The sequence below is a fragment of the Andrena cerasifolii genome, chromosome 12, assembly GCF_050908995.1.
Source record: "Andrena cerasifolii isolate SP2316 chromosome 12, iyAndCera1_principal, whole genome shotgun sequence".
NCBI classification, from domain to species: domain Eukaryota; kingdom Metazoa; phylum Arthropoda; class Insecta; order Hymenoptera; family Andrenidae; genus Andrena; species Andrena cerasifolii.
In genome coordinates, this window is record NC_135129.1 from 8,835,216 (window position 1) to 8,851,880 (window position 16,665).

The 16,665-nt window shown below is 47.9% G+C and overlaps 1 protein-coding gene across 1 annotated transcript in view; it reads right to left on the reverse strand.

The window, feature by feature from the left end:
- Positions 1-5,315, reverse strand: part of Actbeta (inhibin subunit beta) — a 34,577-nt gene extending 29,262 nt beyond the window's left edge. The window contains exon 1 of the mRNA XM_076824924.1: positions 3,062-5,315. Coding sequence (XP_076681039.1) covers positions 3,062-3,788 — 727 coding nt within the window. The 5' untranslated portion in view covers positions 3,789-5,315. The remainder of the gene's footprint in view (positions 1-3,061) is intronic.
- Between the last annotated feature and the right edge of the window lie 11,350 nt (positions 5,316-16,665).

Genomic DNA, 16,665 nt, shown 5'->3' on the forward strand with positions numbered 1-16,665 from the left:
TCTGGAACGATCTGGCCGGCCATCGGGCAGGATAGTGCGGGCAAAGAAGGCCCGAAGCGGCGAGGTGCCCGCGGTCGGTTCGCCCCCCGGGAGAAGGCTAAATTGCGAGCGGAATGAATCACTCGGCGGTTCCCTTCGCCGCGCTGTCGGCTCCGGTGCTGGTAAGAGGAACACCGGTGAACGTGCGCGCTTTCTTTGCTCGGAAGGAGGTCTCCGTGATCGTGAAAGCAAGAGGCGGACGGCGCGGTATCGGGACAAGGGCGAGGAAACGCGGGGGAGGGCGAGGGGGTAGCAGCGACAAAACGCGAGCAGCGGCTCGTTAATTTAACCGCGGTGAACATTACATACATATGAGCGGCACAATGTACGGCCGTAAACGTTCGCCAACATAACCGCCTGTAGCTCCGGCTGGCCGGCCGGCCGGCTCTATTACCCTTATTGTTAAACTTAGAGTTACTGAACTACGGAACGAACTATAGACCGCCGCGCCGTGGCGCGACACCCATGACTGCGAGCCACGTGGCCGCAGGCGTGTGGCCACGCGAGCCGACGAGGTGTCATCCCCGACATCACATTCGTTAGCCACCCTGCCGCGAGACATTTCTTTTCCGTGCGACGGGAACGGTTTCAGGGGAACTGGTCAGCCACGGGGGAGCCGAGGGAGATCGCTCCTCTTGGAACGAAATCCAAACGCTGAGAACCACGCGTCGCCCGCACACGAGCTGCTAGCTTCAATGAAAATTGGATCGAGCACGACCCGGCCGGCTCTTATTCTATTACACAGCTAACTATTACGCGATCGACAAGCCGCACTACTGTGCTACGAAACGCTAGGTGCACTCTCTTTTTCACTTCGACAGGCCTGGCTGCGGATAAACTCGCATCGCGCCCCCTCTGTTTTCCAACAACTCTGTTTAAGGGGAGTAATCATCCTCGCGCGTCTCAGCATCACTTGTCGAAGGAGAGTTATCATACAGGGGACATTCCGTGCGAACTCGGACAGATTTCGGAGTAAGTTTTCGGAGATTGCTGAAGATTGAATATGTTGTGGTCTTTAGTGATATTTAAACGTACCTCGAAGGAGTTTTCGAAATTTTGATAAATGTCGATTTTACAGCTGTTTGAAGTTAAGTGATAACTTTTTTCAATACGTTATAGTTATGGAAGTAGTAAACGGATGGAGACGAGCTTTACGGTGCTTATAGAGAAGACGTTGAAGTTTTTAGAAAAAATTATTTCAGTTTAAAAGAAAAAAATTTGAAGCATTTTTGTGCAATTATTTTAAACAAATGCAGGTTTTTAACATAGGGCGCGATTTTAAAAATCTGGAAAAAGGAGAATGTAGTTCTATCCTTTCCCTTGATGGAGAAATTTTAAAAAATATGGATATTTTAAAATTGGCCCTGTAAAAAGTGCCGAAAGTTGACGCTGCGTCGCCCAGCACCGCGGTACTCGCAGCGGCCAAGCGGTTGTACCTGATATTCTTATACAGGATTCTCGAAAATGGTAAGTATTTGAAAAAAACTAAAGGAGGAAAACTCTTACTGTTTTTTATATCCAACATAATACGGTATCTCAATTTTTGGTGTTCGCAACATTTTCCTTGAAACGAGGGTGACTTTTAGTTTTTTAAATGGAATGCTATATATTTAATTACCCAATATGAAAGCGACTGTCAAGACAAATTCAACCATATGGTACACTATGATTTTCAAGGCCACACAAGGTTAGGAATGATAGAAAGAAGCACAATCTACTAGATAGATAGTTCAATATATTTACTTCATTCCTAACCTTGTGTAGCCTTGAAGGTAATAGTGTACCATATGGTTGAATTTGTCTTGACAGTCGCTATCATATTGGGTAATCAAATATATAGCATTCCATTTAAAAAACTAAAAGTCACCCTCGTTTCAAGGAAAATATTACGAACACCAAAAATTGAGTTACCGTATTATGTTGGATATAAAAAACAGTAAGAGTTTTCCTCCTTTAGTTTTTTTCAAATTCTTACCATTTTCGAGAAGCCTGTATAAGAATATTAGGTATAGCCGCTTGGCCGCTGCGAGTACCGCGGTGCTGGGCGACGCAGCGTCAACTTTCGGCAATTTTTACAGGGTTAATTTTAAAATGTCCATATTTTTGCAAATTTCTCGATCAAGGGGAAGGATAGAACTATATTCTCCTTTATTTCAGATTTTTAAAATCGCGCCCGATGTTAAAAACCTGCATTTGTTTAAAATAATTGCACAACAATGGTTAAAAAATTTTTTTTTTAAACTAAAATAATTTTTTCATAAAACTTCAATGTCTTCTCTATAAGCACCGTAAAGCTCGTCTCCATCCGTTCACTACTTCCATAGCTATAAAGTATTGAAATAAAGTTAGCACTTAACTTCAAACAGCTGTAAAGTCGACATCTTTCAAAATTTCGAAAACTCCTTTGAGGTACGTTTAAATATCACTAAAGACCACAACATATTCAAATTTCAGCGATCTACGAAAACTTACTCCGAAATCTGTCCGACTTCGCACGGAATGTCCCATAGTTCAGAGGAGACGTGCCTACAAAGCTGTCTCCCTACGCAATTTTGAATTTTGCCACGCGCCAACCACGCCTTGCTCTAGAAATCCCATTCCATCGATCGAATCCCATCGCAGAAACTTTTGCCAGTCGCTAGATGAGATTTCTGCATTCGCGTGTCGATATTCGAATCGAAACCGCGCGGCGGATAGCTCTGTCCGGAGGAATCAGTTCTCCACGCGTAAACGGGAATTCTTCGGATCGAGGTGCAAATGGAGTAGCGAGTAATGAAACGAAACTCTGGACAGACAGTCGGCCGTAATCACCTGGAACCCCGGGCGGTATTAGCGAGCAATTACGTAGGATTTTATGGCGCGGAGTAACTGAATGAACGCGCCGGCGTGAGGTGTGCGGGAAACGTGACACTGATGGACGCGCGTCAACACGCGTTGGTTGCAGCCGCCAGTATTTGGGAACGGTGGAAAGATAGGTGGAACGAAGGTCGTAGGGATGGTGAGAAGAAGAGGCGAGACTCACCGGGCTCGGCGAAGGTGATGATCTCCGACGTCCTCGCGTAGAAGTCGTCCATCTCCTCTTGCGTGTACTGGTCCTCGTGCTCTCTGTAGCCGACCCTCGCGTTCTCGTCGGTGGAGGTGTCCTGTTGCTGATCGAGATTGCGGTACGAGTACTCGTCGCCGCCGTAAAGAAACTCGCTCGAGGACTCGTTCTCGTGTTCGCTCCTCGATCTCTCGGGGTAACGAGAGGACTGCGCCTCGGCCCTGTAGAGGGTCTCGAGGGCCAGGTGCCTGGGTACCGTGGCCAGCGTTCTGTTAACGTCCGGGCGCGCGCTAAGGCCAAGTTTAGTGAGTATTTGATGCTTGATGGCCTCCAGCCTGAGGTCATCCGGGGTGGGCGCGGCGGTCTCCTTCGAACCACCGCCCCGATGCGACTCATGCATGTGCTGATGCTGTTGCTGCTGGTGCGGGCAACCCGGGCAGGTCTGGTGATGATTCTGTCGCGATTGCACCGGCGAGAGCGTGAGGCAGCAGATCGCTAGCCCTATCAGGAGTAGATTGGACGGTAGCAGGGATCCTGCTCTGTATCTAGAGAGGGCGCGAGAGGAGGGCAGGTGAGATCGTTGATCTGGTCGGGACGTTGATCGACTGGAGTCGATCGGTGTTGCGAGAAAAGCCTTCTCCCAGGGCCTTCTCTCGTTTCGACCTGCGTTTGACGTGAGTGCCGCTCTGTACGGCACCTGGTGCATCTCGGCGGCGAGTCACCTCCTCCTCCTCCACCACCACCACCTCCTCCTTCCTCTACTGCTACCGCTAGTGCTAGTGCTAGTGCTACCGCTACTGCTACTACTGCTATTACTACCGCTAGTACCACTACTGCTATATCTGCCGGCTCCTTGCCGATGTTCCGCCTCGGCGAGCCTATCCTCCGTGTTCGTTGATCGACAGCAGCCACCGACACGATCACGATCGTCTCTAATTCTACGGATAGCGCTCGGGCGAAAGAGGGGGCCGATCGTTGCGAGCGCGGTACTGTCCCGATGGGAGTGAACGTGGTGGGTGTCGATGTCGATGTCGGTGGAACGAGTCCTTGCCTCTGGCCGGCGACACGGCAACGAATGGCTACGACGTCTACGACGGCGACGAGAAGGGCCGGTTCGCCAGAGAGCGAAAATTGCATAGATCGGTGACAACGGCGATGACGACCAGGGCGATAGGGAAAAGGCATTCTCGCCTAAACCCCCCATTACCAATTACCCGATGCCGCTGTTTCAGGATCGATCTCGCCCGCAAGATGGACCACCGTAACCGGGTACACCCTGCTCGTGTTTTCGGCCATTCGCGCTCGTTTTCACACTGCTCGCACGTCCACAGTACGCGCCCTCCTCCGAACCTGCGATCTCTTCCTTCCCTTCCTTTCCGTTTCCTCTTTCACTTCCCTCCTCACCACCTCCCCTCTTTCGATCCCTTCCCTTCTTCCTTGTATCCTCGGTGTAAGGTTCTTCTTTCTTCCTGCACGCTCCACCTCTAGCTTTTCCTCCCTTTTCCCCCGTTCACACCCCTGCGCTCATTCCTCTATACATATTACGCACAGGATCCAAGAGATCACGCTCGACCACCTTGGATCGTCCTTGAGGCGACTGTCACGGGGGAGAAGCAGGTTGTTGACCCTAATTCCGCCTGTGGAATCCGTGCGCTCCTTCCACAGTTGCGGACGATCAATTTCGACGATCGACGACTAAGGTCTCCTCGACTTCCTCGGGCACTTTCTACGCGTACCTAATGTTTCACTACGACTAAGGTCTTCGGAATGATGCACCATTTATATGTCTGCCGCGAGCCGAAACGTAACGACAGGCATCCGACACGACGCGCCGCGCAGAGAGTTCCTTACGTGGATCCCCCTCGATCCTCGGGAGAGCGTTATCCTATCGGTTCCTCGGTCTAATTCCTCCTACTGCCCGTAGAAAAGTAACCGTGATCCGGAGAAACGCGCGTTCCTGGCGTGCACGAGCCTCCTCGGGGATGTAGATCCCGCATTCATCCTCTTCGATCTATCCGATCCGGAGGCAAAGGAAACACACGTTAAAATTCGCCGGGCTACGTTGGCGAGTCGCGGGGGGGCGTGTCTCTTTCACTTTTTCTATTTCTCTGACCCTCTGTGTTCCTCCGTATCCTCGGTCGCTGGTTCCCTGTTCCCTTCCTTCTTTCTCTTGGTCGGCGCACCGATATCATCCACGATAACGACGAGAAAAGCCAACGGATCCCTGTAACGACCGAAGCACGCTTGTCGGAGGCGCGCCGGACACTGAGGGGCATCCACCACCACTACCAATACCGATACCACCACCGCCGTACCATCACCGCCAGCAGCAGCAGCAGCAGCAGTAGCACCACCACTCGCTACCACCACCACCACCGACCAACGAAACACTATCCACCCACCCACGATATTAGGTACTGCAACGACCGGCTAAACTCCCTGATAACTTTATATAGCTGGTCCCCTATACAGGCTACTCCTCCACCGTTTGCTCAAACTTTATCCGCTTATTCTGCTAATTGATTAGAGAAGCTCGCGCGAGGCAAGAGCCTGCCTCTACCTTCCTACGGAGTTGCAGATCCTCGAGCTTGCACGTTCGGCGTTTCGCATTTCATCCCCGAATAAACTCCAAGAGACCTGCACGGATGCGCATCAGCTGTAAATTTACAACACCTTCTCGCGCGATTCCTGATACTCCGGGAACTTTAGCAAGGGTTCTGTATAGGTATAAAAAAATAGGCCTCCGGATACGCGTGCACACCTATCCACCGAAGACCAGGGCCGACGCCAGGATGGTTGGCGCCCTTATGCAAGACAATTTTTGGCGCCGATTTTATCAAATCGGCAGCGAAATTTTGTCAAATCAGATTCTACAATTTCATTCATTTTTTCAAAACTATAAAGAAATACGAGAAATGTGTGTTTAACTCAACATACCTCTCTTCCGAAGAAGATATTATATCCAAAATGCAATGAAAAAAGTTTATGCGAAATTTATCTTTTGGGTCGAGTGGTGGTTGACTTTCAGCTTCATAGTCAAATTGTTTTCTTTTTTTTACGTCTTCGAATATTATGTGAGGTTTCAAAATCAGCAGATACGTCTAGGGATTCTGCAATATCCTTACAATCAACCTACATTCGTGAAAATCCAATTTCCGATCTTACACTTTTTAAATAATTAATTAAGTTCTCAATTGCTTTTGGCACCAAAGTAATATTTTTTTTGCAGCATTTTACTTATAACATTAGCACGGATTAAAATATCATGCCAAGTAACAATTGAACATATAAATTCATATTTTTTAATTTTTTCGCATAAACTTTTTGCTTCAAATTTTGTGCCGTTGTTATTGCCATTTTCATATAAATGAAACAATGCATCATAAATTTCACCGATTTGATATCTCAGAGGAGTTACAGCATCCGTCCGAGATTCCCATCGTGTATTTGAAAGAGGTTTTACTGTGATCGTAGAAACATGTTCTTTTAAAGTATCCCATCTTTTACTGGAGGCAGCAAAGAAATTATATATTTCTTCAACTATAGAAAAAAATTTGACTGTTTCCAAATTAACTTTTGCAGCATCATTTAATACCAAATTTAAAGTATGAGCTGCGCATGGATCAAACATGGCCCTTGGATTCTGATTTAGTGGGCTTGTAATCCGTTACTTTTTCCACTCATGTTTGCTCCGTTATCATAGCCTTGACCTCGCAAATATTTAATATCCAGATCTAATTTTTTTTTAAGTTTCGCTAACACAATTTGTTAGTCCCAAACCAGTGGTGTGTTTATTTACAATAGACACAAAACGAGCTACTAGAATTAATTGTTCGACTTTGCTTATATCCATCGTCGAGTCCATGATAACCGAAAAATACTTAGCTTTTCTGATTAAATCGAGTATTTTTTTCAAAATGTGATTTGAAATGAGAGATATTATTTCGTTTTGAATATCTTTACTTAAATAGTGAATATGACATTCTTTTTTTAATAAATCTTTGAAAATGATTAGACAAGACGGAGTCAGATTTTGAAAACACCTCTATCAGCTTCATAAAATTTCCATTTTGTTTTTCAAATAATTTATCGGACGAGCCTCTAAATGCCAAATTTTCTTACCCTAAGAATTTTATTATTTCTACTATTCTTTCTAGAACCTCTTTCCAATACTTTTTTTTCATTTCATAGAGTTTTTCAAGATCAATTGTTCGTTTCTTAAGTAAATTCTCTTCCATATCCCTCCACTTTTTTAAGTTCGTAATATGAAAAAGCGACTTTTCATGTATTTCCAGAAAGGTTAACAAATTTTGCCAATCTGAATAACCTTCTTCAGATAGAAATTTCTGTTTATGTTCTTGTTGAGAAAACAGCTTGCAACAAAAACAATATACGCTGTTTACTTTATGGGAGTATACAAGCCAATCTCCTTGCAGTTTCTCAGAATTTGTTAATGTTCGCGTAAAATATTTATCACTAAATTTCCGTCCTTTATCGTCAGCCTTGTAATTGACTACAGTGGTGTCACGAAAAGGGCGCCGTTCTACTAATACTTTTCTAATACTGTCAGTAAGTTCGGGCCATTGTGAAGGATCTTTAAATCCGCCAAAGGAATCGGATATTATCAATGCCGCGTTTTGTTTACCACTACTCTCATTAACATCTGCTTCTATTTCATCCCCTACATCGACTTCTACTTCATTTCGATAAATATCACAAGTATTGTCTTCTGTCGATGTCGCCGAAAACTCGCCATGGTGTACATTTCCTTAAATTTGAAAATTATTGTCGTCTTGCGGGGGTACGATGGTGGAAATACTTTCGAATTCAGGAGAAATTTTTTATACAGACACATGAGGACTCTCATGAGTAATTTTAAAGAATTTATTTACTTATCCTCTTTGTTTTTCTCTTTCAGTTTCTTTCTCCGCGTTTCATTTTCTGTTTTTGCTGCCTGCCAATTTCTTTCTCAACATATTGATATCGTTTCTTTTCAACCAATTTCCCAAAAAGTAATTTTTTAATATTACACTTTTCATTTCACATTACCATAATTTCACTAGCCTTACGCCTTGCACTACGTATATAGTCTGGGAGTGTAAGCAGCAAACATCAACGTACGGCGTTTCACAGGAATCTGAATCCCGATTCTCTAATTGGGACGAAGCCTAGAAAAGCGACCACAATCGGGAATAGCCGCGCATTTCTTTTTTCCACTATGAAGTGGGGAAGAGCGCGGCCGAGCGCGCTCCAAACAAGGCCTACGCGATCGCGACTCCGCTAGGCGCTCTCCAAGTTCGATGCGAGGCGCGTGTCGGCGATCTCAAGCCGCCTATTCGCGTCAAGCCACCAGGCCACGAGATTCGGACTTGACGACTTTCTCTTCGGTCGTATCGCGCGCGCAATAACGAAGTTACCGAATTTACATTGCGTTAATATGACATTTGGATTCCTTTATTATTAAACGTGCGATATAGTTTTTGGCGCCCCCTTCGGCTGGCGCCCTTATGCGGCGCATTACTTGCATAATGGGTTCCGCCGGCCCTGCCGAAGACTGTCAGAAGCGTGCGGCGTGCTAGCACGCGCGGGCGCGCAAGCGTTCCAGGGGTCGGATGAATGATAGACGGAGAGAATGATCTCTCCTTCCCTCGGCGCAGCCGGCGCTGCCATTCCTCTTTTCCAGCATCCCGAGAAAGGAGGAACGGGGAACGAGGAACAGGGCAAGCTCGCGAGAGGGACAGGGGGCTCCCAGCAGCCACCACGTGGCTCACGCGTGGTATCGCGTCGCTTCCGTTTGCGTTTCTGCCGCGGCTCGGAGAACGCGGCCGTCGATGAATTTTCGCAAGCGGTTCTCCAGCGCGATGCGACCAGCTTGCAGCGGAGCAATTCGATCGTCCCCCTATCACGATGCTCCCTCGATCTCCCTCGGCTCTGGATCCCTCGGAGGGGCGGCGAATTTTTTCTTCCACGCCGGTGATAGCCGCCGCGCTTCGACGGCGGCCGTAATCTCTGCGGTTCTCGCGACAGTCGAGTGTAGAAAAGCGGAAAGGAAGACGGAGGGATAGATAGAAAGAGAGGCGAGCTAGCTTTAAGCATATTGATCAGAAGACGGTAGTTGGCCGCATGCCACGTGGTGATGCTGCGAGAGGCGCCGGTCTCTTCTCCTATTATGAGCCAAGGCTCCTCTATCCTCTCCTCTCTTACTTTCTCTCTAGAATCTTCCTCTTCCGTCGTAATCTTTCCCAAAGTCCTCGCAACGTCTCCCTTATCTTACCGCCCTCTCTTCTTCCCCCCTTGCTCTCCCGCTTCGCCAAACCACCCCCACCCCTTCCTTGCGACGTCATTCCCTCTTTTCTCTTCGTACGCACCGAGGAGAATACCCGGGCGGACTGTAATCGTGTAAGTGAAATTTCCACGCTCCCGACGACATACACCACGTCGCCTTAAAGCAAACCGTTTATTTCCTCCTCGTCCCTCCCGATTCCCCGTGGTCCATTTCTTCTGGCTCGCATCGATTCAGCCAGCCAGAAGCCGATCCTGCGTGCCCACCGCCGTTTAAACTTTAAATTGAAACGCCAACTTAACAAGCTCAGCCCGCGTCGCCGAAGCGCAAACGGCCCCCTTATCTTCCCTCCTTCTAGCCTCCTGCATCGTCCTTCCCCTCCATCATTCGAACCCCGGCAGATCTCTACGCCCTGCGTCCCTTCCCTCTCTTTCTCTCTGCCACTTTGTGCCACCGACGCCCGGCAACCTTGACGAAACGAAACCTCGAAGAAGAGGTGCAGGTTAAACGGCCGAGAGCAGGGAGAAAGGGAGCCGCCTTCTTGGGTGGCTACCGGTTCCACAGTTAAGCCCATCGAGCCTCCCAACACCCTGCCCGACCATCCCTTCTTCACTTCCCCGCGATCGTTTTGCCCGCCAGACACCGAGTCGATAAAAATATCGCGAGCAAGCGCCTTTACCCACCACTGCCTTGATAATACCACTGGCGAGCCGTGGGGTAGACCATCGCCCGGTCCCATTTTTCGTCACAGCGCGGAGGTAGTCGATACACTCTACAGGCAATGCGAATCCTTCGCACAGATCCGGGGCCCAAGTCCCCGTTACCATTTTCGTGTCGCGCGCAACGTTATCGATTCTCAGTGGAATTCGAACGCAATCCTACTCACGGTTAGAATTGAAACTATGAGTGGTGGAATGAAATTTTTTTACCTACACACGGAAACGCGGCAAATTTTTTTTATTTGAAATGATTATTTTCCTACGCGTATTAAACATTTGGAAGCACACCCATTAACGTTATTATTCACGAGTACTGACAATAAGTATGAATTCCTGGTCACTATGCTCGTTACAGCAATCATTTTGTTCGATAGCATGCAGAGAGATTGAAAGAATGAAAAGTTATCACTCACCGTTCGTTGAAAACAGCCTCACTGCTATCCACGCAGACAAGCATCCCCCTTCAGGACTAGCTATTAGATCTGCAGGCCAATGTCCCGCAGCTGCAGGGTCAGTACCGAATAGAATATGTCACACTCACGAATACGTCACATTAATTTCGCAATGAAGAAGCAATAAAAGCACCGGTGCTCTGAATTAAATCTAGACGCGTTAAAACACTGATTCTACGTTCGCGTTCACATTACTATCGCGCAGGGCCACTGTGCACTATGAAAAATATATCAAACAAAAGTTGTGGATCCAGACAAGGAGCATCTTTTATGTTCTATTACATTTTCTCGTGCGACAAACGGTTTTCGAAAAAGGGCCGAATAACTGTAAAAAAGAACTTCTTCTTTCTTCAAATTTTGAAAGTTTAAATCCACCTGGAAAAAAAGTGTAATTATTATTTTCGAGAACTATTTCTTAAACATTTAAGAGGGGCAGATACCGAGATATACCAAACAGATGAAAAATATGATTCTCCATATTTTCAGTGTTTGATGTGTCACGAATGTTTCCCGAAAATTTGGGACCGAAATTCGCAGAAATATCGAACACAGGCGATTTATCGCTCCACGCACGGCTCTCTCTGTTTGCTTTTTTATAACAAACTATTGCGCCTTTTTCGCATAGGCTCGCGTACGTTTACGAAGAACAGAATATAGAGTATTATGGAGAATTATAGAACAATATAGATACAGCTGAGTACTGGAAAAGAGGATTTCAGTAAATTTATAAAACTCCTATCGGATGACTGAACATCGATTCGATATCTGGCGAAATTCCTAGCCAGTGAAATATCCGGCGCAAGGTATAACAAGCTTACCGAAGCTCGTCTTGGACGGCCTTCTTTATCCACGGCAGAGAAGCAGCCTGCTTTATCAAAAGCCGAGACGATGAACCGGCCCACTGTGCCGTGTTACCGCGACGCTCGCGTCGCGACGGCACCGCGCTCGGCTTGAACCCGATCACGGTGAAATCGTGGTTTGCACTTCCCGTGGTCGCGAACAACGCTCGCGCTCTGATCGTCGGGGGGAGTTTCGGTCGCCGATAGCGACGGCTGTCTCCGAAGATAGATCGGATGAGTCTGGGTGGTGGCGAATAACAACGCTGTTATTTGTCGTTGGTCACGGTCGCGTTCACGTTCACGTTCACGTTCACGTTCGCGTTGGTGGGCAACGGTGACACCTTCTCGACGGAATGACGATGACGACGGAGTCGGGAGGGTGGAGAGAGCGAAAGAGAGAGAGAGAGAGAGAGAGGGCAGAGATATGAAGAGGATTCGTGGCGCGAGCTCGTACGTGACGCGCGTCTGGGTGGCATGCGAATTAGATTGATCTATCATTGTCTTGTCTGGCCGTTGTCTCGACCGGCGATCGCAACCGAGGCAAATATTATCTTCCTAGAACCGCCACGGTGCCCGGTGATTTTATTTATTTGCACTCCCATCGATCATCCGCCTCTCCTTTCCGCCGGCCTTCTTCCCGAATCCCGATTCGGATCGCCGTTTCTGCTCGAGAAGGCTTCGCGCGAGAGTCAGTTAGGGCCGAGAGGCTGGCCCCGATGAATTTTAGTAGAACGTTCGAAGCGATGTTTCGCATGGATGGCAGGGGGATGGAAAGTGACGGGCGAGGCGACGAGTGCAACATCGATTGTATCCGCTTCCGTCGTAGAGGAAGCACACAGGGGGTACTAAGGGGAGGCAGAGGAGGGGTGAACGGTTGGAGTAAGAAGGAGCGAAGTTTGGGACGGGTTGATTGAATGCGGATGTGCGTGCAGTCGGCTGCGGCGGTCGACAGCCACGAATCGGGGGGAAATTATAGGTAGTCCTCTTTCATACGTAGCCGGTTCGATGCTATCTGCCATCTCCTTCCGGGAATTTCGCAGTATAAATAGGAAGCCCGTGGTCTGTCGAGACGGACGGGGCTAGTCGCGGCTCGCTCCGCCGTTGCGGAACGCGAAATAACGCCCAACATTCGGCACCCGCGCGATTTATGCACCCCTCGCGACCAAACAACGGGATTCCTGCCCGGCACGAAACCCTTTGCCTACCCTTTTAATTGCGCCCGCGGTCGATCGGTATCTCTCTCGTTCCCGATCTCTCCGCTAGCCTTCCGAACGGGGGTCCTCGCGCACCCTGCTCGAATCGCGACCGCGTCTCGACCACCGCCGGTCACCCCGAGCCCTTGGCGAGGAATTTCGTGGCCGTCCCGCGTCGCTCGGAAATCACGGTGCCGGTTTTAATTCAGAGAGATAGAAAGAAGGAGGTGAATCGGGAAATTCCGGCTTGAGATAAGAGGCTGATCGTCCCGCGCGGGATTCGAAGCGGGGAAAGGAGAAAGAGGGACGAGGCACGGTTTAGAGAGAAAGCATAGAGGACTAGCGGGATGATCCTGGGTGAGCATTCAGGTTTCGGTCGTTTGGGTGGCTGCCTGCCCGTGTTACCCGATGCCCCCTTCACCTTCACTGCACATATAAGGGCTGCGAGCCCCGCGCACGCACCAGCGAAAAAACTGCATACGCATACGATAACGGGGGTGCGTGCCTGAGGGCTATCCTTATGGGGCTTGGGGAGGCCATACAACACTTTAGTAACCCCGTAATACCTCCCCTTTCAGGCAGCCAGGTAGCCTCCGAGTATAAAGTAGCCAGCCACCGCGCCTCCTCTCTCTCTCAGCCCGTGTATACCGAGATTAAAGGGCTGCTGAGGGACTGCGTCGAAAGGGATGCCAGTATATCTCGTGGATATCTGACGATTTATCGAGTACTGCCAGGAGGACGATACCCCCCCTATTGTCTCCTCCAAACGACGCTGGAATTCTGACACCGCCTCGGCGGAGTCGAGTGTCACGCTCCGCTCTCTCCAAGGAGCACCGTAAGGACAGGTGCTCTCGTCGCCGTTTTAACGCGATCCGCACTTGGTTTCCCATCCGGGAAGCCGGGCGAGCATTCTCCCGTAGCGATCGACCGCGGCACGGGTCGACCGTCGATTTCCCTGGGCACGCGCGCACAAACTTCAGCGGACGCGTCGCGAATGTCGATTAATTAACGATAATATCGCCGCGGCGGGCAACGGTGTCCACGGTAACGAGGCGACGACGCGACGCGCGTCGTCCGAGGGGGACTCGAAATTTCGTGGACTTCGCCAGCATATAACATACCGCGAGCGTTCCGGAGCTAAACGCAGAGCGCTAGAAATACACCCCAAGTTAATTCAAGTGCATCGCCTTCGCTGTCGCTACGTAGATATCGTACGGCGCTCTCCTCCCTGCGAGCGATCTGCCTTCCCAATGCGAGGAATCCCGACGATTCTTATCCGACCAGGCCGGGGCCTGTTCCATCGCGAAACCACCAGACGGCCTCTATTTCTTAAAACACTACACACAATGCTAATATCTCCTCTCCGTCTATTCTGTTGCCTGCCAGCCAGCAGAGAACGGACGGCAGAGGTGCGTTTAACCAAAATCTCCTTGGTACTCGCGCTATATCCGGACGAGGCTGAAAAAAAAAGTAGCATCCCCCTTGGCGCGATCCGGAACCCACCCCTCGTGCCTCCGCTCACCGTTCCTTCGACCTTTCAACCCTTCGCGGAAAGTCTCCAGGTTGATGTACCCTAGCTAGAGAAGGCACCACTTCATCCGGGACTCTCGAATAAGGGAGGAGCCCCAGCCCTCTCACGGAGACCTCGAGTATTATACCGATTGTCATCACTTTCCTTGAGAACTTGCGCTAACCGTTTAAAGGCACGAGCTCGCCCTGTCCATAACCTACGCAAAATTTTACGCCAGTCATAGGGCTGCCGCGAGAACCTCCCACACCGAGGGAGATGTTTTTAATAAACGCATTCGGACACCCCGTCGCCTACTCCGAGCCGCAGTTATTAACAATGGGGAAAATGCAGTTCGCTCGTAGAATCGCGGCGAGATATTATGATAGCTTTATTCGATTCACCGCCTCCTTTTCTCCGCGCTATAGTTCGCCTCTGGCTGCTCACTCGTAAAATGCAAATCCAGCTAATGACTATGCTCGGCTGTCTTAAATCGCCCGGTTGAATGGATCGTAAAACGCAGCTAGGAGATTACCACACCGGCATCGTAATAATAATCGAGTGGAAGCTCGCGCTTCGACGGGAAATGTTTCTATACGTTTCTGAAGAAGAGCAAGAAGACGAGGAGAAGGTACGTGCAGCTATGGCTCGACGTTAGCCGAACGCGACAACTTCTCGCCGTTAAGGGGTTAGACTACTGTAAAACGGTCGAAAAGTCCTAATTCTTTTCGCTTAAATGTTAGTTTCCAATCTTCAGAATGACGTGCAAAAGGTTTGAAATATAAATATAGCTTAATTTTGGAGATACAGAGCCGAATGTACATTCGAATGTCTGCGCGCCGAACGATAGGCACTTTTCAAAACGGTGTACGTGATTTCTCAATCTGTATTGATGCAATTGTAACCAAATTTTGCAGACATCTTTGTTGCTACATTCTCTGAGCATTAACGGACCATTTTTTGAATATTCCTTTCTTTTACGGGAGTTACAGACGAATCGTCGCGAAAATCGACATCCTTTTCTTCAACACGGTATTATTCAGGAAATTTTCAAAATATTGAAAAAATGGGTCAGTTAATGCTTAGGAATAACATTATACTTAATAGACAACTTTTGTTTTTTGTTGTAGACAATTCAAATTTGAGTTGTGAAGTACACCGTTTAAAAAAGACCATCAGTTGAAAATTGAATATATATATATATATATGTCATGAGGTGGCTCCGAACTTTATTAAAAATTATAAATATTATAAAAATTAAGAAATATATATATATATATTATATTAATGTATATATATATTATATTAATATATGTCATGAGGTGGCTCCGAACTTTATTAAAAATTATAAATATTATAAAAATTAAGAAATATATATATATATATATATTATATTAATATAATATATATATATATTTCTTAATTTTTATAATATTTTATAATATTTATAATTTTTAATAAAGTTCGGAGCCACCTCGTGATATATATATATATATATATATATATACCATTATAAAAATTAAGAAATATATATATTCTAATGCTTTACAATATGCCAAAATCAAGTGCTGAACCGCAATTTAATTGGCTGATTAGATTCTCCACAATTTGCATCAGAAGATTACCTATTTTTTCGGGCCGTCACAGTAGTCCACCCCCTTAAGCCGGGAAAATGAAATCGGCGAGGACGGTGGCGTTATCGGTCGAAGAAGCGAGAAAGGATACCGTGACGTCGGTTCTAAAAGTGGAAGGAGGCAGGTTTGGCGTGAATTCTTAAAACTAGCAATTTAAATGCCGATCCGATGACAGGGGCAATCGCACTGTGTTCGGAGTGCAAGGTTATTAAGGCACAGTCTGGTCGGGCAGTACATGCCGTTTAATCGAGATCGAATCTCGGGCCAGTGGCATCGGGAGCTCATTGCCATCGGCCGAATGCAAAGCCCCATCCGCGATTACTCAACCTCTTTCGGTTCAAGCAGCCGACTCTCCATTATCCATTCAAATTCTTACACGCCACGGAATCGCCGAACCATTAACATTCGATTAAGATAGCCGGGCGGATTTCTTTTTTTTTCTTTTACCCGTCCGCGAGCAGCCTACTTTGTAAGTTTCTACAGCGTCCAAATATGTATGGGTGCCGTTTTTAATGGACCGCGAATGCTGACTCTTTCTGCGAACCCTAGCGTGCCCTTGGTCGCTCCTGTCCTTGCCAAATGGTCACCGAGAGAGACAGAGGGAGTCGAAATTTTTAAAATACTAACCAAGCGATGCGCGACGGGAGGACGGTTCATTCGGGACGGAATTAACCGAAGTTTCGACGGAGGGAATTTACGTGTTTCTGTTTCGACGAAAGGGGAGCACTAACCCGACCGTCGGCAAGGACGAGTGCTTGAGACGCCGTCGAAGAAAAACAATAAAACGAGAATTGGCACGTCTGGCGAAACAGTTGACTGCCGTAAAGTCAACTGGCTGACTTGACCACTCTCCTTCATCTAAGATCGCGTTATGAGCGAGATTTTGCCGTGCATTTCTGGCCGTATCCTCGCAAGCCGCTGCGAATGCGGTTGGATCATCGGCACGAGAAAATGCA